The following is a 24,724-nucleotide window of genomic DNA, read 5'->3' as shown; positions in this document are numbered from 1 at the left end:
ATTTTATTAGAGTTGCATCAGCCCCTTGGAACCAGGTGGCAAGTAGCACCTCTATCTCAGAGATTCAAAAAAGAGTTGTCCAAAGCACTAGGACTAGCAAGTGCTGGATCTGAAACGAGAACATCACACTCAACATTTCCCAGCAGAACTCACTGTCCCTTGCCATGGTGCCACCAGATAACCATGCGAGAAACCTGGACATCATTCTTGATTCCTCCGTTCCTTCCTCAAGTTCAAGGTCTATCAATTCTAGCAGCTGCAAATTAAAAAAAAAATCCCCTAGACTTCTCTCCACCCTTAGTGCCACCACTTACATTTATACCAACACCTCTTTCCTGCAAGCTCCCCTTTCTGATTCTGTCTCTACCTGCTATTTGTTCTCTGCTCTTTCTTCCTTTATGCCTCTCTGCAGTTCTTTCTCTTTGTCCTTCACCTGGCTAACTCCCACTCATTCAGGTCCCAGCTTAGTTGTTACTTTCTCCCGAAACCTTCAGTAAGTCCTCAAAGACCAGATAAGCTGCTTCGGCCACTTGTTGTCATAGCAACCTATGTTGATTCCTAATAGAACATTTGCCCAGGTTTTGATAAATCCCCCAGCAGACTCCTTGAGAGCAAGAGTATATCTCTTATTTTCCTGTCATATCCCATGTGCCTGGCGTGTTGCAGGCACTCAATGAATATGTAACAAGCCAGTCAGAAGAGTGCTTTGGCAATTCTGAAATTTGAGTCCAAGCCCTAGCGATGTATTCTTTTCTCACTTGATGCCAGTCATGTTCTGAAATCAAACACTTAAATTGTACAATAACACATTTTCTCATTATAAAACATAGAATTTAAGTGGAACTCTATATGTGACCCAGTTATACTACTAGCAATAAGATACTGTTTAATGGTGACAGGTTTTGGGGGGTGGGTAGATGAAAAGTTTTGAAAAAAGATAATGGTAATGGTCACATAAGATATTGCATGTAATTAATGCCATGGAATTACACACTTAAAAGCAGTTAACATGCAAATTTTATCTTATATATGTTAGCGCAATTTAAAAAATTTAATATGATGTAACAACAATCCTTGAATTGCATAATTTATATGGGTGAATGTGAATTATTATGGTAGGTGAATTATATCAGTAAATTTACTAAATATTGAGTTTCTGATAGTAATTACTACCAACATTTCAAAGCAATAATGAATGTATAGGGAACACGGACATCTCTACAAAGCCTGACATTTGATATTAAAATATCTGTTGTTTCTAGTGGTTGCAAAGTCACATACTCTGCTAATAGCATTGTATTTTGTTACCTACATTTATAATTGGGAGAAAAGCTGTACTTTAGATGGAGGTTCGTAAGAATAAAAATATCTTTGTTTTCCATTTCAAGTTCACTGACCCTCTGAATTCTATCTCTAGATCTCTTGGGTATGACCTATAGATTTATGCTATTGAAAATAAACTACATGGGGGAAAATCAATTTGCTTTGGTTCCCTAATTCATATACATATATAATTTTGGCTACTGAGACTCTAATGCTGAACAACACTTATTAATTTAACATTGCATGGTAAATCAAATTATCTTTCTTATATATAATAAAGTCTTTTTTTTTTATAGAGGCATGCTTTATTTATTTGTTTGTTTGTTTGTATGTTTGTTTATACATGCACTGGGTACAGTCAGAAGCGCGGGAGGGTGCGAGAATTCACCAGAGCCAGAGCGGGGAGCAGAGCAGGCAGAAGGACCGAAGGACACTGCTGAGGGGAGCAGCGGGCGGCAGGAGAGGTCTGCGCACCATGTGGGACCCTCCTCTGGTGGCCGGGGAGCAGCTGGGGATCGAACCAGCGCCGCAGAGGCCGCAGGCAGCTTCGCAAGCCAGTGCTCAACCGCTGCGCCACCGGGGAGGCCCTCAAATTATCTTTCTTAAAAAAAAATATACTCCAAGTCTCCCCCCCATATAATCACTGGTTAAGTGCAGCCATTACATCCAATCTCTTAAAAAGGCTAGAAAAATCATTGCCCAAGGAGCCCATTTCATTCCTCCAGTCACTTGCCAGTGGGCACACGGGCCACTTTTGTTACAGAAAGCAGCAGTACAGGCCACCTCCAGCCCACTCACTGTTTTGATTGAGTGACTCATTGGCGGGCACCGTGAGGTGCCTGCCCTGGACTGGCGAGCATAGATGACCAGCCAGGGTCGCTCTAGCCCGATGTGGGAATGAAGGCTTCCTGCAGCCTCTCTCCAAGAGTTCAGTGTCCCTCTCTGCAGCAGGAGTCTATTTTCTAGCAGCGTTTTCTAATGGTTTTGGTGTTTTGTTTTGTTTGGTAAATATATGAGATTATTCTGTGTCAGAGAATGAATGGATCCTTCTAAAAGTAACCAATTGCAACCCTTCCTCAGCACTTTTATTATCTAAAGTTAGCTGGAGAGAAGTTGTTTATTACAAGACCTGGTGACTTCTAGTACTTTAATAGAAACACTTCTTAATAAATAAGACAAAGACACATTTGATCTTCAAAAGACTATTTTGTGGGATGGAAAATAAGGCAAGAGTAGGATGAAGAAACCAAAGTCACTGTGGGGTATATTTGCAGATGGGAAAGTGAACCAAGAATTGGGGGACCAGATGAATAGGATGAGTGTCCAGAGATAATTCCATAACCCAGGTCAAGAAATTTTTAAAAAATGAGGAAAGAAATGAAAACAGAGGGTAGACGGAAGGGTAGAAAGGAGAAAAAAGTAAAAGCCAAGAACCAGAATATCAATGCAATCGCCCACAAGGGTCTGGAGCCCCGCAGCACCCCCTGTATTCGCCACGTGCACGAGGATACGTTCCTGGAATCTGCTTTCTCAGACACTTGTCAAAAAGCAAAAGCAAAAGCAGAACATGCCCATTACTCATAACAAACCTAATTGAGAAAACACTGTCATCCGTGATCACTCAGTCAATTATTCCTTATTCTTAATGTTGGGATTTTATCAAGGGGCTGAAATCACTTAGGTGCTGGCTTTTCACACTCCAGCCTGCACTTCTGGAAAACTGAGCAGATTAAGCAGCAGGTGCTTTGCATATCTGTCTCTATGGTCTCCTGGTAAGGAGGCCATGGGTGGGCAGCCATTTTATGCTTCTTACATGTATTTTATTTCCCTGCCAGTTTCTCATAAATTTAGGCTGGAAGTGTGCAGATGGATATATGCATATTCATCCCCACTTTTTGTAAATTACTTTTTAAAAGCCTGAAACATTATCATATGTGGAGACAACCCACTGCATCAGTGTCCTAAAGAAAATGATAAGCAGAATGCCCAGCGGCCCAACTTATTTGACGTTCCGTCAGAATGCAATCTGCAGATAATTTTTCTATTAAAAATATTGTCTTCAGTGACTCCAGTCAATCAAGACTACAGATGAGTTACCCACCCAGCTTTTAGAAACCAGGGATGTCTGGTTTGTGGAAGAGGCGATGACACTGTTCTGTCACAACAGGCCCTATCTGTGCGCGCACTGCATATTTGCACCAGCTTGCAGATGTTTGCCTGTGACCTCTGCCTTAAATCAAATGTCTCCTGCCATCCAGAGAAACATAACGTTTTGAATTAGGTCTAGACCAGTACATTTAAGCATAATTTCAATATTCATTTGACTCTGTGGATTTCCTATATAGTGACTGAATCTCTCACCATCGTCCAGATTTTGCTTCTTAATCTATAGAATGTGGGACATTAGTGTATCATGAAGGTATTGTGAAGATGAAACGAGAGGCAAAGAATGTCAGTGGTGAGCAGGACCTGGGATGAGGTAGGTGTTTCAGAGATGTGGAATCTGATCTTGAAACTGTTTTACCTCATTATCAAGGAGATAGACACATGCTAAGTCACCATTCCATGAAATTCCAGATATTTTTCTCTCTACTGAGAGCTTTATGTATATATACATGCCTCACATACTAACACACACATGCATAGGTGTGTAGACACATGTACATTGGTTTATCTATAATTATTTCTTAGACAACTATGCATGAACATTAAATTTAGGGCTTTGTTGTCAAATTTTATTTGAAATTTTCCTTACAGTGATCATTTAAAGAGCCTGCTTACATAATGCAAGATAAGAGCAGCTTGGACTCTTTGAAGCAATACGTTCTCTTTTCAAGCAATAAAATATTTCTTCAGTTGATGTATGTGGTAATCAGGATATTTAGCAACTGGAAAAAAGAGAGCAGGGATACACAATAATGTGATCTTATTAAACATGCTCCAGTGTAGTAGGTATTGATTTGGTAGGGGAGAATATTAAAAGAACATCATTCATAATATTTCTCTTTCTTTCCAAAACATTTTTTCCTTTCATTAATCATCTTTTTGAAGTGTGGCTATATCCTTGACCCAGAGCTGTCTTAGGTTATTGCACACTCAAGCTGACTTTCTATTTTTATACATGGAATTGCATGGTTTTTAAAAAAGTAGATTGAAAGTGTGGTTTAAAAAAAAAACCTGTATTTTATTTTATGGAGAGAAAAATATGAACAAAAAAATGCTTTCATGCAAGTCCTCAAAGATAAAGTGATCAAAATCACTCTTGAGGCTATTTGTTGTGGCTCATAAACTCCACAATACGTTCATTTATTTTTAATTTTCAGAGTCTCTTTTCAACGTATCCACCATTATGATTAATGATAATGAATAATCGTACAGCCTCCACCAATCACAAAATGAATTTGAGATTTGGTAATTTTTTTCATGAATTTGTACTTAAACTTTTTGTTCAACAAATATGACTTGAACTCTTATTACCTGTCAGGTGCTGTTCAGGAGACATTTCATTTCTAACAGAGATTAGGACCAGGATTATATGATTTATTATCCATATCAACCATATCGATTTAATTAGCCAAGACTACCTGCTCTCCTCTTTCTCTGGTATACACATTCAAAGTTACAATTCTAAATAAAGTTATAATACTAAATCTTACATAGAGAATCTCAGCTAGACAACAAATAAATAAAATCAATATTTATCTGCTATTCCCCAGACTTCCAGGACTTTGAAAATTAATGGAAGATATAATTGCCAGCAAGAACTATGTGTGTGTGTGGTGTTCACAAACACACACTCACATTTACACACATATTTGCTTATTCTAAAGCAATTTTTGCTTTCCTTTGAACTTGGAATGGGAACAGGAATAAAATTTTGCTTTTTATCTCCTACTCTTCTGTATTATTTTGATTTCTTTTATTTGTGTACATATATTTTTATTTTTTTAAAATATGGTGGAAAGCACTAGAGAGACTGTGGCACTCATGCCATAGAGAACAGAGAAAACCATCTGGAGATCATTTCACTTTGCCTCAATAAGGGAGGAACTTTTATCTCAAATTCCCACTTAGTTCTTTCTGAGGAAATGGGCTGTGAAGAGCTCTCTTTGTTATAAGTAGATGGTAGAAGCTGCTAAGTTTTTCAACCTTGGGCAAGCCTGTGTCATCTGGGCAGTCTCTGGAATTAGAAGACTTAAAAGTCATTTGTTCCAACCCTAGAAATTTCCCTCAGGCCACAAGACAGGGAGGGGGAAATAAAGAGGAGAGAAGCACAGCGGGCGAGGGTGGGGTTGTGGGTGGCTGGGAGGTGGCTGCAGAGTGGTGACCAGCAGCTTTTCCTAAATGTCGTAATTATTTCATAATAAAATGTCATAGTTAGGGAGTGGGACCCTAGGCCTTTGCGTCACGTACAGTATTGTAAACCAATGTAACCTCAATTGAAAAGACTCATTTGTTCGTCCCTTCTGTGTAAGGTGCGCTCATCAAGCCCCACATTTCAGTGAGATATTTTATGAGATGGGGCTACATCCAGCTGTGACCCAGTGCACAGGGGTGCCCTTGCTGATTTTTAGCTCACTAGTCATCGTCCCACTGACCAGTGAGCTAGAAATTAGCAAAACTTGCTTTAACCTGTTCTCAGGGGAGACGCCACTTTGGAGCGGCTCACTGTGCCTGTAGACCGCATTCTAAAATGCAGGCTCTAAGCCAACAAATTCAGCAAGGCAGACCTCGGAGACACAGCAGGTAGAGACCCCTCCAGAATCAGCCCTGGCAGAGCTGAGGAAGCAGGAACCAACTAAGCACATGATGCAGGGTGATTCTTGGAGCATCCACCAGCAAAACAGTCTTTGCTTCTTTTTTTTTTCCTTTGCTCATATTTTAAAATTTCCTTTTCACATTTTCTGCCTCAGCTACCTGTCTGTCTGTCTGTCTTGGCTTCCTTGCATGAAAAAGGCTTCTATATCTGAAATAATTATGACATTTAGGAAAAATGCTGGGAAGTTTTAGACATTCCAATATCCTTTTAAATTAGCATTTCCACTGCTTAGAAGTCTGCATTCATATTCAAGTATAGGCCAGGATCAAGTTTATAACAGAATCAAAAATGAAAGAGAAAAAAATGTCTTTTACTAGATAAACCAGGTAATTGAGCTCAAATATGGCCACACAATGAAATGCCATATAGTTGTTCAAAAGAAAATGACTGAACTACTTGGGGGAGTTCAGAATATTATATATAACATGGGATATCACATATATGTATATTTTAAGTAAGAGCAGGCAAGGTTCAGAGCCAGGCATAAACCAGAAAGTCTGTGTGTAAAGCAAAAGGATATTCATATATGCTATGAATGTCAAGGAGATGTCATATATATTTTGTAATGTGAGTCATTTTTTTTTGGTAAGGAAACATAAGGATCAATTTATCTTTTGGGGAAGGAAAAAGTTATCACTGTGCAGTTTAATTATTACCACTTTTTCACTATGGACATGCATTTATTTAAAAAATGTTTTTAGCAGTTACCTGGTGGAGGAATTATGGGCCATTTAAACAATTTTATACTATTTATGTTAAAATACCTATGCATTCAGGTATTTTCAGGGTGATTTTTAGACTGCAAGCTTTCCTTTGGAATTATAACTCATAATGCCAAAACCACGGCTTTAACCTATGTATTAAGGTAGTTTTCAATATTCTTACTATACTTCCATTCATTGAATCCTCTCCAAAACTTGAATTGGTCCTTGATTTTGTGAAAAGGTGAGGCCTTTTCTAAAAGAACTAATTGGTAGTAAAGAATTGCTGGCAGCAACAAGAGAACTCCAGGCCTTGGCCCCCATCACAAAAATATGGAATCGGGGGGGAGGACTCAAGACAGCATGTAAGGTCCCCAAATGGAAAAAAAGAAGTACACTTTCTGTAACGAATCAGTGGTTTCAGGTGAAAAAAATGGATTTACTTATTTATTTTTAAAGATTTATTTATTTATGCATACAGGAACTGGGGTACAGGACAGAGGTGTGGGTAGGGGGGTGAGAAGATTCACCAGAGACAGAGTGGGGAGCAGAACAGGCAGATGTACTGAAATACACTGCTGAGGGGATCAGCAGGGAGACAGGAGAGGTCTGCTGCTCCATCTGGCTACCATTTCTACATTTCTGTCCATGCCAAAGTTTTACTATTGTCCCAAGTGACAATGCTTGGGGATCAAATTCTTGCTGCAGCAGACAGCTTCACAGTGCTGTACTTAACCCCTTGCGCCACCAGGGAGGCCCCAAAATTTAAATCACAGATGACATGATGCAAGGGAAGCTACCTGGACTCTCTTCTAAGGAGAGGGCAGGAGACAAGTTCTGGTTCAGCCCAGCTCAGTGACCGCAGCTCTCTGCGGCTGTTTCCTGCACTGAGCAGCACTCAACTCCTCCCACCCATGGGTGCCTGGGAGCACCAGTGGGACGGCACCCAGTCCCTTCCCTCCAGCTGTTGACACTGATGCTTCTGGACCTGCTTTGCTGGAGTGTCCCCCGGATCTCACACTTCCTTTTGGTCACCATTTATGAAGGAATAAAAGGTACTGAGGTAGGGAGGACTCATGAGGGAAAGAATCACAACAGGTATACCTGCTAATTTCTTCCTTCCTGAGAAGGATCTGACCTGATTCCTCCTTGTTTGGATTTTTTCACCCATTGCATTAGTAGGCGGGACAATTGTGAATTACTTATGAGCCAGAATAACATGGTTCGCCATTTGAGTCAATGTTATTGAACCAAGTTGGTCCTGATGTATTTAAGGGCTCTTTTAGTCTAAAATGGAAATTGCTTTTTACTGATAGTAACAGTGGTCATTAGAGAGCATTTACACAAGAAAATGTGGAGAAAAAGCAACTTATCATCATTGTCATTATAAGCCATTTTTAACATCGTGGGTATGTAGGAAATGTAACCATCCTCTGCATCTTTACATACTGATTTCTACTTAACTTTCTCCACCTGACACTACAATGTGACCTCCCTTCCCTAATAGCACATTTACATTTATTATGACATCGTTTTGAAGTCTGCAAATTGTTTTGTAGTCTCGCTGCAGTTATGCTTCTAGAAAGATCCTGAGCATTTTGTCCCATCACTACACTGTCTCCTAGAGTCTCAGGAATTTGAATTCTTTATCTGCTCAGTTTTAGCTATCTCCTTTGCATTCTATAACGCTTTGCTTTTAACTCCTACCCTCTTCTTACTACTTTTTTTAAAATAGAATTGTTTGGGAAATAAGAACAATAGATGCCTAATATGGGCTCTCTGAGTCAGGGGCGAAAATATCAGGCAGCACACGCCTCGTGCACAGTCCTGGGGAAAAGCAAACTCCTCATCAAACTCCTCACTCACTGACTCTCATGGTGGCTCCACCACAATCAATGGCAAAATTCTACTTCAAACCAGTGGTGACAAATGTCTCCCAACAGTGCATCCATCCCACATGGCTTAAATGACTGTAAGAGCTCTGGTTATCGGGGAAAAAATGATTAACAGATCAAGTGGTAAATTTCATTCAACATCCTATTTGGGAAGTATTTTATAAGTAGGGCTATTTTAAAAGAAAAAGAGTAAGCTGGCTACCCCTAAGAGATAGACTCAGAAGACTTGAGAATATCAGATACAAAAGCATCGAAAGTTGTAAACTATTCCAAGAAGGCTCACAAGGGGCAGACGTAGACCTCAGCTCTGTGCAAGATACTCAGACAGGCAACAACAACAACAACAAAACCCATGGAATGAATGCAGAAATATTTAATTGGATTATGGACATGAATATAGGCTTTAAGATCCAATGTAAACAAATATGTTTTCCCATGTGGAGTCTGATCAGTCTTGTCACTGGATTGACAAGGTGCTTCTCTATTAGTTTGGAAGTACAGTCTTTGCCCTGTTTCTGCTTCTGACCACGGTTCCCAACACATAGGCAGTGCCTGGGCTTTGGAATCTGCGAGACCACCTGTTTGCTACCTGTATTGACTTCACGCATGTTATCCAAACTCAGTCTTCATTTTAAAATCATATAACATTTGCCTCTTTTTCTACAGTGAGAATTTAAGCCATAATTTATGTAAACACTGCCTGGCCCATAAAAAGCAACTTAAAAATAGTAACAGCACAACATTTGCATGACTTATCATCGCAGACTAACTCCTGCTTCTGATGTTGCCCAGAAAGCAGCGCCCACACAGATGTTTACAGCGGACCAGCCCCCTCAGGAGCAGAAGGGAAAATGGCCACTAGGATCTCTGCATCTGACATGGGCTACTAGGATCTCTGCTTTACTTTGGAGAATCAGCTTTACAGGTTTAAATTTATCTTCATCTTTTTTAGTAACTTTGATTCTTGAGGACTTAAGAGAAGGAAGGCCTGTTTTTAAACTTTGAGAAGATGGAAAGGAGAGAGCAGTGGTCTCCACTGTAGTTTCATCAGAAAGGAGTTAACTTACTGTTAACGAACACCTGCTTTGTGCCGGGTGATGTGTGCAAATTGTTTCACTTAACACTCTGAAAAGATGACCGAAGAGCACCATCTTGGAGATGGGGCAATGAATCACACAGAGGACAGGTGACTTGCTTTTAAGGTCAAAGGGGCGAGTTGGGACTCCAGCTCAGTACCCCGAAGGGCTTCTCATGGAAGACTGCTTCCTACTAGATACAGGCCTGACTGATTACACATGATTTAGCAGAAAACACATGCTGCTTGCTGGGAATGAGCAACGACTTGGACTAAGGGGGGTTCTTGGGTGGCCAGCCGCACGTGGGTATAATTTCTGCAATCATCCTGTCAAGCTGTAAGATGGTTTTTCTTTGACCACATAATCAGCATATCCCTAGCTGTGTAAAGAAAATGCCTTAACTAGTTGCTGTCCATCATGTTACTCTGAAGATACAGCGCCCAGACATAGTGCAGCCAAACAGGCATTTTTTTTTTCAAGCCAGTTTTCCTTTCTGCCTGCCAATATCCTTTCTACCTCATCCAGCAAGGCTGCACTTCCAAAATCAGGGAAGCACTGGAACTGAAAATCTGAACAAAATTTAAAATGTTCTCATCACTTCAGAAAGAAGTCCCTGCTAGATTCTCAAAACCTCCCGAAGAGAAAATTTTCTTGCCAATAGGATATCACACAAAATCCAGGTCAGGTAAAATACTCCCCATCTCACGACTGCAATTCCTCATTGCTTTCCCTTCCTAAGCAGTGATTTAGCAAGAATCATCAGCATAGGAACACACACACACACACACAGTCACCCACAGACACACACATGCACAAGCACATACGGATGCACAGATGCACGTGGACAGAAAGAGGGTTCATTTGTCCGTATTATGACAACATTGACGGTGACCACTCAATGCATGATTTAATTTTCTTCAATTTTATGTTGATTTGAATTAACCATGCCTCCCTATTAAGGTTGCAATATCGACCTACCGCTGTCTTCCACGGAGAAGTAGAAGGTGTCCTTTGTTGCATTGCTGCCCTCTTTCAAGACATAGAGGATTCTCATCTCATCAACATCAGCTAATAAAAGAGAAAATACCACACAAGTCGTATTGGCACGATGGACAGTGCTTCAGTAGATAGACAATTTACTGCAGTAAATACCTCTTAAAGCAATGGCTAAGCACACACAACTCTAACTTCTTAGGGTTTCAATGGCCAAGAGAGAACTTAGCTTAAATTGCATTACTGTGTTGTTCTGTGCATGATCTCGGGACCATGCCAGCCTGCTGGATATTATAACTGTGTTTATTTTCAGCAGCTCTGTCTCTACCAACAGCTGAGTCCATCTGGTTTTAGGGCTTCTGGACCAGCATTGAACTTGGTGTAATAGTGCATGTTCACTATTTGTCAAAATAAATTTAAACAAGAATAACTGTAGCATTCATGAGAAAATGAGAATAACATCATTTTTATTCTATTGCCTAATTGCTTAGGTTTTTAAGAATTTGCCATTTGGGTCTATTCGTGTCTTTGTATTGGTAATTATTGGTATTTTAAAGACAACTTGCATTCTAGGGGTATTTATTTATCCAAATAATTCTCATAGAAGCATACATGATTTCATTTGCTTTAGAAGCAATTCTGAAATGTAGTAAGCTATTTTTTAAAGACTGCCCCCCCCATCAATTTTTCTCTAAAGTCGTATCCAGGTTTATACATATCAGATGTGGAAAGCTCAGGCATCTCTGCACATCTCATTCATGGAGCTACCTAAATGAATTTTAAGACAATGGAAACAGCAGTCAAAGACACCAGGTGTCACTTCACCTGGGAAAGCAGAGGGACCTGCCTCTAGCTCATCATCAGTAGAGAAACAAATATGGAGGAAAGATGCTCTTTATAATACATCCCTCCACTCACGCAGGCAAACTCAGTTTTCTGCTTTTTTTATGATGCAGTAATTACATTCGAATGGTGCATTAAAATATGCCTTGCCACTGCTACATCCCAAATCTAAATACCAAGCAACATTTTCAGAAATCTAGACTTCCTGATCAACTGTGCAAATGATTCCTAGAGATGTCATACCTGCTGTTCAAAATTAAACAGATACAAAGTAATATAACCTGATCTTATATTTCAGAAGCAGAAACTGTCCCATTGTGTTTTAAGGTACAACTACAAGTTTTATTAAATGTTTGTGGATTCCCATGAAGTGGGCATTCTGATGAAACTGCTGAAATAGGACTTGCTGCCTTTTTTGCTATGAGAATAATTGCAAGTCCCACTGTGTTTCATCAGCATCAGAATCTTTCCGTAAATGGACTGAGGTCAGGACAGTCTGCACACAAGTGACTGATATGATGTGCTGAGGGGGAGGGGACAGAGGCATCAGGTCACGGGGTACTCACCCTGTGTGAACACCCCTGTGCTTTCGTTTCCAAGGCCAGTATTGACAATGAAGCCGTGCACTGGTGCTCTGCTCACTTGGTACTTCAGGAGCCTCTGGGGACTGTCCTGGTTCTCTGCCTTCAGAGACTTGCTGGTAATCAGACAGCCCATGTGCCCAGTGTTTAGGCGCTTTAAGACTTGGGCCCCCTTATTAATGGTCATCTTGGGGAGCCTCCTGTCTCCTGAGCTGATGTCGATCCTCATTACCTGAGGTTCGTGTGTCCCCTGGGCAGCGTCTGGGAAGACATGGGGGGCAGCCTGGGGGTCATCTGTCACGGTCAAGGAGAAACTGTCCTCTGTCGTCTCACTGCCGTCGTGCCAGTAGCTGATCAGGTTCTCATTCAGGTCCTGCTTGGTGAAGGTGGCCACAGGATGGCTTCCATTATACAGCACCTTGCCATGGGTGGGGGCTTGGGCAATGGTAAAGAGGAGGCGATCATCTGGGGTGTCCTTGTCTTCGACCGTCAACTCAAAGGGGGTGATCAGTTTGCTTTCCCCCTTTTGCAGGTTGAGTTTATGGATGGTCAAGAGAGGTTTCTTTCTATCTCCATCTGTGATGAAGATCTTGAAGGCTCGGGACACGGTGCTGTGTCCATCGGTCACTTGCAATTCAAAGCTGTCCATTTTTATCTCATCGTTTGAAGTGTGGGTGTAGACTATTTTGTCGCCAGCCAATGGCAGCTGAGTGGAGGTTGCAATGGGCTCCCCAGGGTGCTGTGAGCTCTCCAGGTGCCCCAGGCGTGGAGCCTGAGTTATGCTAAAGTGAAGCTGTTCATCAGGACTGTTGATGTCACTGGTACCAAGGTGATCAGTGGTGAGGGCCACTCTGCCACCTTTTGTCAAGGTGACCCTTTGGCTGACCAGCCCACGGGAGTCTCGATCGACACTGCCAATGGTGATATGGAAATCTTGGTCGATCAAAGGGTTAACGCCATCAGTCACGTCGAACTTGATAAGGTCAGAAACTCCTGCTTGGCCCACGTGGGTGTAACAGATGAGGCCTCTGTCGATCTCATCCTGGGTGAAGTTCATCCCTGACGTGAAGTTGTTCCTTACTGCCCCGCCGGGTTTTCTCAGTCGCTGCAAAAGCCCGTGTTGAGGCCCAAAACGGAGGACAAAACTGAGGCTCTTATCATCAGAGTCAAGATCCGTGGCCTTGAGGACCTGATTGGTGATGACCTCAGTGTGGCCAGCCTTGACTTCCAGCGCATCATTGATGCTCAGCCGGGGTGTCTCATCATCCACCAGGATCACCACGATGGGGACTGTCCTGTGGGCAGCGTGCTTGCCGTCACTCAGCCAGACCTCGAAACTGTCCTCTGTGGTCTCAGAATCGTCATGCTCATACACGATGGTGGAGGCCTCCTGGATCTCCCGTAAGGAGAACCTGTGCACGGGCCGGCTGCCAGTGGCCAGCTGCTGCAGGATCCGGCCGTGCCGGGGCAGGGCTGTGAGCTGAAAGCACAGGTCATCTGGTGGTAAGTCAGCATCTGCTGCATCGAGCAGTGGGGTGTCGATGACCAGGCTCAGCCCCTCCAAGACCACAAACTCACGGGCAAAAAGCTCAGGCTGCTCATCATTGGTGGGTAGGACGACTATAGGGAAGAAGACATAGGGGGAGGAGTTGATGCCATCGGAGCAATGAAAGGTGAATTGGTCTTCTTGTGGCTCCACCCGCTTGTGGAGACTCTGCACATAGTTGATGTGCCTCATCCGGATATCTCTAACAGCAAAGGCACTGATGGGGCTGCCAGCCCGGGACACCTCTGAGCCAGGAGCTGGCGCGATGTTTTCCAGGTAACCGGAGGCTGGCTGACTAGTCACCGTGCACAGGATCTCATCTTGGGGGGTGTCTATGTCTTCAATGCTGAGATGTTGGAAGGTCAGGGGGTTCTTTCCACCTTCATTAACAACATAGGATTCCCCCACGAAGACCTTGGGGGCCGCATTGTCCACAGGCAGTACAACCACCTGGACCTGCACTCTCTCTACTATACTGTCCCCCACAACCCACTGATAAGAATTCTTGGAGAGCACGAGGCTGAAGGCATCATGCTGCTGCTGTAGGCCAAGCTCACCCCCGGTGTGAGCGTAGATGACGGCCCCGCTGATGAGGTCCTCCTGAGTGAATCGTTCTGTGGGTACACCGTTGACCAGAAGGGTGCCCAGTTTGGGGGCATCCTCCACAATGAAAGATAACATCAAGTGCCCTGTGCCCTTCTTTTTGTCATGGATGGTGCCCATGGTGATCTCCGTGGCTCTGTTCTCCAACACATCCACGGAAACGTGTAACAACGGGCTCCCTGTGATAGAGATCCTGGGGCTTCTGTCATTCACTGTGGGGTGCACAGCAATCTGGACAGTGACGGGGACTTGGTGCACCCCATCACTCACCTCCAGATGCAAGGTGTCACTGGCAGCCTGCTCTCTGCGGTGCTGGTAAGAGACACTCCCATTGCCAATATCAGCTTGCCTGAAAGAGTCCCCAGGGACCATGCTCTTTCCCAAGTACTGCAAGTGTCCATGCTGGGGGCCCCAAAGTAACATGAAGACAATTTGGTCAGTGTCTGTGTCGGGGTCTGTGACGGCCAGCTCATTGCTGCTGAGGGTAAAGCTTCCTCCCTCTACAACAGTGAAGCCTCTGTTGGTGACTTCTGGGGGCTGGTTGTCCATGGGCTTCAGGAACAATGTGAACGTCCCTGGCACACTATTGCCTGCAGCATCCTCCACTTCGTAGGTGAACTGCACAACCCGGGGTACAATACCCAGCTTCTTGGGGGGCTGGTAGGCCACTTTGAGGTGATTGACCTGGGCCTGGGTGAAGTGCAAAATGGGCATGTCTGGTGAATCGGTGAACACAATTTCTCCAGCCTGGACTTGGCAGTTGCCATCAGTGTCCGTTGGGCGTGTGAGTAGGGTGTAACGGAGGCTCTGGTTGTCCGAGTCCTGGTCAGTGTACTGGAGGGACTCCTTCCGGAAGTGAGTGAGTTGGTATCGCTGCACGGTCATTTCTAGGCTAGTTCCTGGAAACAGCTCTGGCCTCTGCAGATCCAGGGGTTGGACCTTAATGGGGAAAAAATGCCGGTTGGACAGATTCGGTGGGTCATGGTCATCATGCACCCGGAAAGCCAGCTGGGCCGTTACAGACTGAGGGCTGTGGGGCCCCAGATGGCGGAAGAAGAGTCTCCCTCTTATAATATCTTGCTGAAGCCACTCCGTCACTACTTTCTCATAAATTCCATCTTTTTCCACAAAATCCCAGTCTTCGGGGAACAGAGGTGGCTCAGCCTGCCTCAGCAGCATCTCCCCCAGAGGCGGACTTGAGCGGGTGGAACCAGGGGCCAGATGCCGCCCCTTTTCTTCGCCCCTTTGCTCTGATGGCAGCTCCTCCAGCACAAAGTGGATGGTCGAGTCCTCGGAGTCCACATCCGTGGCACTCAGCACGAAGGGGGTGATGCGGACCACCTGCCCTTCCGTCACCGAGAGCCCGGTGTTGGCATCGACAGTTGGTGGCTGGTCATCCACAGGGATGATGCTGAGCGGGAAGAGGAAGTCCACCTGGTGCTGCCCGTCCTCCATCCTGAAGACGATGTTGTCACTGGAGGTGTCGCTGCCGTCATGGCGGTACAGCACCCGCCCTGCAGCCAGGTCTGCGGGGGTGAAGTGTCTGCATGCCCGGGGCGCCCCCAGCACCACCAGCTGCCCGTGCCTCAAGCCTCCGACCACTGTCACTTCCACCTCTTCCAGGTTATCTTTATCACTGATGTGGAGGCCGCCCTGACTGGACAGCGGCCTTGACTGACCTTCAAAAAGCACCAGTCCCCCGGCATAGGTAGCTCTCGGGGCCATGGCGTCCACGGCCTTCACCACCACCACAAAGGCAAAGGGGGCAGAGCTGGCACCGTCTTCGTCCACCACCTGCAGGTCCAGCTGGAAGAGGCGCTCCCCATGCAGCGTCTCTGTGGGGGGCTGATAGGCGATCTTCAGTTCCCGCAGCTCCCTCTGGGTGAAGAAGGACACTGGAAGGCCCAGGGGGTCGTCGGTGCTGACCAGGCAGCCCTGGCCACCCGGGGGCGCGGGCGTGGCGGTGGGGCCGCTGAGAAGGTGGAAGACCAGGTCGTCAGGGTCTGACTCCAGGTCCTCGGCAGCCAGGGCCTCGGGCGTCAAGGCTGTCAGCTGGAGCTGATCCACTTCCATGGTCATCTGGGCCCCGGCGCTTGGCCTGGGCGCCGTGTTCTGGGATCCCTGGCGGATCCTCACCTGCAGCTGAAAGTGCTCGCGGAGCGGCGCCTCCATGGGCCCAGCGCCTTGGTCCAGCGGGCCCAGCAGCTCCGCCACCAGCGGCACATAGTCCCGGGCGGGCGAGGGGGCGGCGGCCGTGTGCTGGTAGCGCACCCCAGCCCGGAGGAACGCCTGGCAGTCCATGCTCCGGCCCCTGGGGAGCGGGGCTCCCGCGGCGTCCACCAAACGCCCATACCTGGGCAGCGGGCCGGCCTCGGGCGGGAGGGGCGTGAGGCGGCACCTGCGGGGGGCCCGGACCCCGGCGTCCGGGGAGGCGAAGCGCAGCACCCCGCCGTCGATGGCGCGGCTCCGGCCCCGCGGCCCGTCCACCCGCAGAGGCCTGCTGCGCGCCACCAGCGCCGGCGGGGAGAAGTCCACGGCCACGGCCAGCGCGAAGGGCAGCGCCAGCGTGCAAGTCGGGGCGTCGTAGCGCAGCTGCAGCCGCACCCGGGCGCGCCGCGGGCCGCGGGAGCCGAAGTGAGTGTAGCGCACCTGCCGGGGCCCGAAGGCGCAGGGGAAGCGGCGCGGGGCGAGCGCGCCCGGGCGCGGCGGCGGGGCGTCCAGCACCCGCACCTCGCAGCGGTCCCCCGGCCGCACGCGAATCACCAGGTCGCGGCGCGGGTCCAGCCAGAGCGCGCGGCCCGCCGGCACCCGGAGCCCGGGGTTGGCGACCAGGACGCCGGGGCCGTCGGGGCTGCCGCCGCCGGGTGCGCCCCGGGCGGGCGGGCAGAGCGCGCGGCGCGGCGCGGCGCCCGGCGAGGGTCCCTGTCCCTGCAGCCCCCGGCAGCTCAGGATCAGGCAGACGAGCGCCGCGACCAGGGGCCGGGGCGTCCCAGCGCGGCGCCGACAGGTCCCGGCCATGGGACCCCGGCGCTGGGCTGCCCAAGGGGTCCCCAGTCCGAAGAGGGGCCCTGTCCGCCGCAGGTGCCGGCGGCCGCAGGTGTCCGGCGGGAGGCGGAGCCGCAGCCGCTGCGCGGACTCGGCTGGAGCCGGTGGCTGCGCTTCAGCTGCGGCAGGTAGCAGCGGTGGGGGGAGCGGTCTGCCCACCTCCTGCCCCGCCCCTGGCCCCGTCTCTCCTCTGCGGGCGCCGGGCGGAGGGGGCCGAGCGCCCCGAAACCTGGCGAGGGTGCCGAGTTCGCGCCTCCGCTCCGCGGGGCGCCCCCCAGGTGGCCTCACTGACCTTCGCGCCGGGAGGACCAACTGCCTCGGACCCGGGTCTGGACTCTCTCCTCCTCGGGAGCCTCCAAGGGACTGTGCCCAGGACAGGTTGGCAGACAGTGGCCGTGCCCAGGTCAGTCCTGCGGGGGTGACCCTGCGCTCCGCGGTCCAGCCCCCAGGCAGCGGCGTCCCCGGTGATGGGAGAGCGACACCATCCCTGTCCCTTCCCGCGGACGGGCGTGCATCTTCCAGCTAAAGCCGAGTCTCACTTTGGACAGAAAAGAGGCGGGTGGGAGCTGCCTTGCAAACAGGGTTTTAAGCTGCCTGTCTGATGCAGCAGCTTGTTCCGAGTATTCTAATCTGGAGTCTCCAAAATAACCCGGGCATTTTGCTTCTGCTCAGTTTTCAGGGAAGAGCATTAGCATCCAGGCTGGTGAAGTTGAATCGCTTTTAGTCTGTTTCTGGTGGTGGGTCTGGCAGAACAGTGCAGGTTCCCTTCCTTCCATTTTCTGAGAATGTGGTTTCTAGGTCTGAGCCACAGTGATTCCCGGGGAATTTACTAGACATGGTGTTTCCTAAGGAATCTTTTTGTAGAAAAATAGATAGTAGGAGTGTGTGTGTGGGGGGATGTCAAGAGAGACAGGAGCAGAGAAATACTACAGAGACTTGAATAAATTTCTGTGAATTAATCTATTTAACACTTGCACTCAGATTCCTCATGGCTTTGCGAAGATGACATGCCCTCCGTGAAATGGAGTTGTGGGGACGTGGTCACTGGTGCATTTTTTAAGTACTAGAGGCGTCTTTTTAGCCACAGGGCAGAGTAAGCTTTACTTACCATAAAATAGTAGCAATGAGCCTTCTGCAATTAATATGAATGTGAGAGGTACTTGTTGATCGTGAAAACAGATGCAGCCAAAACTGTGTTGCTGGTAAAAAGGACTTCTTGGGGAATATTAATCTATAAATGTCACCCTTTAATTATCCTCATGGTATTTTACAACGCTGCAGATGCCTGTTTTATTCAGCCATTTGTTGAGGAGCAATAATGACTCCAGGGTAGCGCTAATCTGCAAATGGCTTGAAAGAGTTAATTTTCTCCCTAAATATTTAATTTAATCAGCCAGTGAAATGCTGTGGTTCTATATATCCCACTAAAGAGGAATGCAGACACACCTCATTAGCAGGCAGATTTGTTCCTATAGCAGGATATTAAGAGATAGTACATTGGAAGCAATATACGTTTAGCTTAATTATGCAAAGCTAGTTCAGGGTGTCTGGAAAATATTATTTAAAAATTATATTTTTGGTTGAGTCACAGGTATAATTCCACTGTAAATGAAAGAGACATTATATTCATAAGACTAGTGCTTTATCCCAAGGATGATTTTTTAATAATAGGACTTGGATCAGTCTGCATATATTAAATTTTACCAAGTGAATTTTCCTGTATGAGTGCAATCCTGGTTTCTCCCCAGATATCACTCACTCCGGTCTACTGTCTTGACCATGTATTATTGTATTACAGGCAGAGTAGGGGTGTAGACAACAGAAAGCTAAGCTGCTTCCTGTCTGTTTTTTTCCCCTGGCCCGTCCCCTCCAACTAGCATTGTCCTCTCCTTTACTACCAAGTTTTTTGAAAATGCTTTTTTCACCCCCTTTATTCTTCTTACCCTTCTGCTCACATGCTCTTAGACACTCCAGTTTGGCTTCCCCTTTATTTATTTTTATTTATTTATTTAATCTATTTATTTATTTATTTATTTTTAATAGAGGCATGTTTTATTTATTTATTTATTTGTTTGTTTGTTTTGTTTATACATGCACTGGGTACAGTCAGAAGCGCGGGAGGGTGAGAGAATTCACCAGAGCCAGAGCGGGGAGCAGAGCAGGCAGAAGGACCGAAGGACACTGCTGAGGGGAGCAGCGGGCGGCAGGAGAGGTCTGCGCGCCATGTGGGACCCTCCTCGGGTGGCCGGGGAGCAGCCGGGGATCGAACCGGCGCCGCAGAGGCTGCGGGCAGCTTCGCAACCCAGCGCTCAACCGCTGCGCCACCGGGGAGGCCCTGGCTTCCCCTTTAAATGCACGAACATGTGAAGGTTGTCAGTAACTGCAACCTGTGCAGCTCATGTCCATCTTCCCCCTCCCTGCTCCTGATTTTCTACCTTCCCCAGTTCAAACCCCACGTCTTCCAATGCTCCCCAAGCCTCAACCGCTCCTTGAAACGTGTTCACGGTCAAGTTGACTAGTGTCGGTCTTTCATAACATTCATCAGCTCCACGAGCACAAGGAGTGCGATGTGCACCACAGACACCCACAGCTTAGGTGTAGGTATCTAAGGGTTGGCAGTGCCGGTGCGTCATAGCTGTTGAGTGAAGGAATGAATACAAGAAGGAAGCAGAGGAGAAGCAGTAATTGACATATAGCGGATCCCCTAACAACATTCTTTCATTCCAATGTTGATAAAAAACAAGCAAGAAGTCCTGGCTGGTGCTGAACACAAGGTCCTTGGAAGATGTGCTTTCTTCTATTTGTTTTGCCTGAAGTTGCAGTTTCCAGGATCTGCTCAGTGGCATTAGGTGAGGGCTGCGTCTAGAGGCTGGGCCGGGGACTGGCGCAGGTGTAGGAGACGCCTGCCTGCCTTCCTCACACATGCCGCTTCATTCTGTCTAGAGAATACAGATCTGATTTCTAACCAAGTACTTATTTTATCAGTGTTTTCCTTCCACAGGGCAATTTCACTTGTCTGTATTGTATTTTTTTTATCTCCCGCCATCCCATCCCAGAGCTGTCCTTTAAACCTGAGTTGCGTTTCAAGCCTACCATTAAGTGGGCAGGAAAGGTGCTCGGCCGTGGGCTGTGGTCTTCTTTTGATGTTGGCAAAACCCTGCTACGTGGTTATGCGTCTTATTTTTAATTTATATGTGATAATAGATCCAGCCTCACACAGCTTTTATAAGAATTAAATGGATTACTGCACATAAAAGGTTTTGAACAGTGCCTGGCACACAGTAAGCATTCAATAAATGTAAGTGACTATTATAATTATAGATGGGAAATTAAGATTTATAGGACTTAAGTAGAAAAATTTTACCTTGTAAACGAATTCCATTCTCACTAAAAGTGTGTCCTACGGGGAAGGACTTCTCATGTGCCCCTTTACTCCCGGGAACTTTTGGTCATGCCCCATTCCATAAATAATTGGCTCTGCCCTCAAGTACATAAACAGCATTTAATAGGTTACAGAATAGAAAATCCATGCCCAAATATTCTGCGTGTGCTTTGGCAGGAAGTCCCTTTGCAGAAAAGACATACTCAGCTTTCAGGAGCCATGACTGAGAGCAGAGAGGGAAAATTCTGCCTTGGGAACTAGAAAGTTCTACTGTGGTATCTCTGCTCCTCTCCAGGACCAACCTTATTCAATCTGATCTTTGCTGAAATTATGTATTCTCTACCAGCTAGAGAAATAAAAGCTCCTAATCCCTAAATATCACAAGATGAATGCCTTGAAGCAGGTCCACTTGCAGATGTTTAAGATTAACATACTGCAGCCAAGTCTACTTGGACTTGACTCTGTGTTTTATCTCCCACCATCCTTTCCTCCAATGGGCCTTGTCCTCAGTGGACTCATAGACTTCGAGGAACAAGTTCTGGGGAGGCTATGAGGTTAAAATAAACTCCCTCCCCTACCAACCATTTCAATAGCGTTCATTGGCCAAGCAGGTTATTTGTCATCTGCCAGGACAGCAGCGTCAGGATGCTCGGCCGCCAAGCACACGCCTGATGGCAGCTGAGCCGGTGAGCACCTGTGAATAAAAGCAGGAAGCAGGGCCCCTCCATTCCTTATCAGCGCCACCCCCCCACCAGTATAAGGATGCAGGGACTAAGTTCTATCTCAGTGACTGTACCCCAGGACCATGGGATCCGGACAGGGGCATCATGGTCAGTGGCAGCAGCCACACAGCTGGGATCAAAAGAGATGGGGCCATGTGCACTCACTCTAAAACCTCCCCAACCAATTTGCCTAGACTTGCTCTGAATGTAAATTACGTGTTACCATCAGCACATTTGATGCTATCTGGTGTGGGAAGAGCTGGGAGGAGGGGAGTCAGAATATTTTGCCTGCTCTGCCGAGCTCTCAACTGGCATCTGGAAGAGAGCAGGTGGCTCAGGTGGCTCAGGGGGACTTGATCCCCAACTCTCAGCGGCCCTGTTCACAAAGAGTTGAGTCAGTCCTCTCACGCCTGGTTGAAAATAAGCCTTGGAAGAATAAAAGGGGGATTCCACACAATTTGGGGCATTTTGATCATCTTACTTTAAACCATGCAATGTATAAAAGAAGTAACTTTTATTTCAAAGGAAGGCACTAACAGTTCATGGAAAAGAAGAATCAAGACTAAAAGACTGAGTGGTTTTCTAATCGACTTGGTATTTTTTTGTTCGCTTATAATACAGCTAGGCACAAAGTAGGTATTTCCTTTTAAGTCATTCAGAGTTTTAGAGGCAAAAATTGTCACGATGAAGAGTAGTGTTATTACTCAATTAGTAGTGATATTATTTACTTGGTGGCGTTTTGAGAAATCTTATGTGTATCTGATCTCAGAATTGCTTAATGATGATACTAGTTTACTTGTTAATGTGGTTTCCATTAAGTCCATCAGTGTGAATGAGTTAATAGGAAGTCTGCCTTTTAGGCATAGTCTTATTTGTCTACAAGTTTTCTCTGATGGCATATTATGTATTTTTAATAGTTCAGTCTTTTTTTACTCTTAATAATTGCTTTTATTACAGTCATGGCTTCAGCTCCGAAATTTATTATTTTCGTGATTCTTTTTGTAAATAAAGTTTTATTGAGACACAGCCATGTCCACTTGGCTGCATGCTGTCTTTTGTGGTCTTCATTGGCCCATGACAGAGCTGGGTGGGTGCAACAGTGAAAGTTTGCCAGCCCTAGGTCTAGATGGAGTCAGTGTTATGCTCTTTCAGTGTGATCAAAGGAACACCAGGAATGTTTGTTTTTCCGTTCTGAACTATAAAGCTGAGTCAAATCTGAAAAGAACTTGTTAGCATATTTATCAACTAAATATAATTAATGTTCCTTCTCAGTTATTTTTTGGCATGTACTTTCAGAGCATTCCATTTTGACTTTTTCCTTTTTAATCAGTAATACAAATGCATAATATGGGCACAAAATACATGATGATTAAGCTATGATTCTATGATTATTAAATGTTTTATAAGGAAATTAACTTTCTAAAGCAATATCTTATTGCAAAATTGAATCAAAAGCTATTGAAGAGATGTTAAAATTCACATAAGCATTATGGTGGAAACATTAGCATGTTTCCTATGGTAAACTGTTAGTATGAAACAGTGTTATGTGAGTTGGCTGGGGCTGCTGTCACAGGTACCGCAGACTGGGTGGTATAAACCACAGGGGTGGCTGTCTCACAGGCAAGGTATCAGCTCGCTTGGCTCCCTCTGGTTGGGAGGGAAGAATTTGTTCAGGCTCCTCTCATCAGCTTGTGGGTGGGCATCCTATTTCTTCTCATCATCCATTATCTTCCCTCTATGTGTGTCTCTGTGGCCAAATGTTCCCCCCCACCCCGTTTTTTTTTTTTTTTAAGAACTCCAGTCATATTGGATTAGGACCCACTTGAATTATCTCATTTGAACTTGACTTCTCCAATGAGCTTATCTCCCAGTAAGGCCACATTTTGAGGTCCTGAGGGTTAAGATTTCAATTTAAGAATTTTGGGAAGATAAAATTTGACCAATAGTACTCTCTTTGGGGAGATTTGGGAGAACAAAATGGATATTCCACACAATTTGGGGCATTTTGATCATCTTACTTTAAACCATGCAACATATATAAAAGAAGTAACTTTTATTTCAAAGGAAGGCACTAACAGTTCATGGAAAAGAAGAATCAAGACTAAAAGACTGAGTGGTTTTCTAATCGACTTGGTATTTTTTTGTTCACTTATAATATAGCTAGGCACAAAGTAGATATTTCCTTTTAAGTCTTTGGGGAGATTTGTCCCCCCAAATTCAAATCCTTTTCACATGCAAAACACTTTCACACTGTCTTAACATCTCCATAGTCTTAACTCATTCTAGCTTCAACTCTAAGTCCAAAATATCCAGACATCATCTAAATCAGGTATGGGTGAGACTTAGGAATGATTCATCCTGGGGCAAAATCCTTCTCCAACTGTGAAGGTGTGAAACCAGGCAAGTTATCTGCTTCCAAAATACAAAGGTGGGACAGACATGGGAGAGACATTTCCATTCCAAAAAGGTAAAAACAGAAGGGAAAAAAGGAGTTCTGAGTTGCAAGCAATACAGCATGTAGCCAAATTTACTTCTATCATGGTTTTTTCTCTATAGAGTCAAAACTAAGCAATACCAAACTGGCATAGGTAAGATCTTCAACTTATAACTACATGCATGCATGATCCTCAGATTAACTAAATACTAATGCAGCTTTCCATTTTAACTGATCCAAGGGTGAAGATGGAGAGGCGTCCTATAAATGTTGCTCTACTAACTGACTTGTTGGTTTTGAAGTAGCATTTGGAATAACTGCCTGGAAAATTTAATTATGATGTTTAGAATATTTTTTAAGTGGTGAATTTGTTTATTTAATTTTCACTTTCAGGACATTTCCAATGCACTGAGTCAACTTGAAGAAGTCTTATTAAACAGTTTCTATGAAGGATGCCAAAGGAAATGGACTTAATCACTTGTTAAAGACTCATTTATAATTAGTATATCAAAGTATTTTATTTTATTTATTTATTTTTAAAAATATTTATTTATTTATTTATTTATTTATTTATTTATTTATTTATACAAGCTCTGGGCACAGTCAGAAGCGCGGGAGGGTGAGAGAATTCACCAGAGCCAGAGCGGGGAGCAGAGCAGGCAGAAGGACCAAAGTACACTGCTGAGGGGAGCAGCGGGCGGCAGGAGAGGTCTGCTCGCCATGTGGGACCCTCGCCCGGCTGCTGGGGATCGAACCGGCGC

The 24,724-nt window shown here is 45.6% G+C and overlaps 1 protein-coding gene across 1 annotated transcript in view; it reads right to left on the bottom strand.

Annotated features, from left to right (window-relative positions):
* FREM3 (FRAS1 related extracellular matrix 3) overlaps positions 1-17,398 on the bottom strand; it is a gene marked incomplete at both ends in the record, with an annotated part of 52,950 nt that extends 35,552 nt beyond the window's left edge. The window contains 2 exons of the mRNA XM_084245600.1: positions 10,793-10,882; positions 12,217-17,398. Coding sequence (XP_084101726.1) covers positions 10,793-10,882; positions 12,217-17,398 — 5,272 coding nt within the window. The remainder of the gene's footprint in view (positions 1-10,792; positions 10,883-12,216) is intronic.
* Positions 17,399-24,724: the final 7,326 nt, after the last annotated feature.

Source organism: Talpa europaea, assembly GCF_964194135.1.
Source record: "Talpa europaea genome assembly, chromosome: 10".
Taxonomy (NCBI): Eukaryota; Metazoa; Chordata; class Mammalia; order Eulipotyphla; family Talpidae; genus Talpa; species Talpa europaea.
This window is presented reverse-complemented; position numbering and strand designations above follow the sequence as displayed.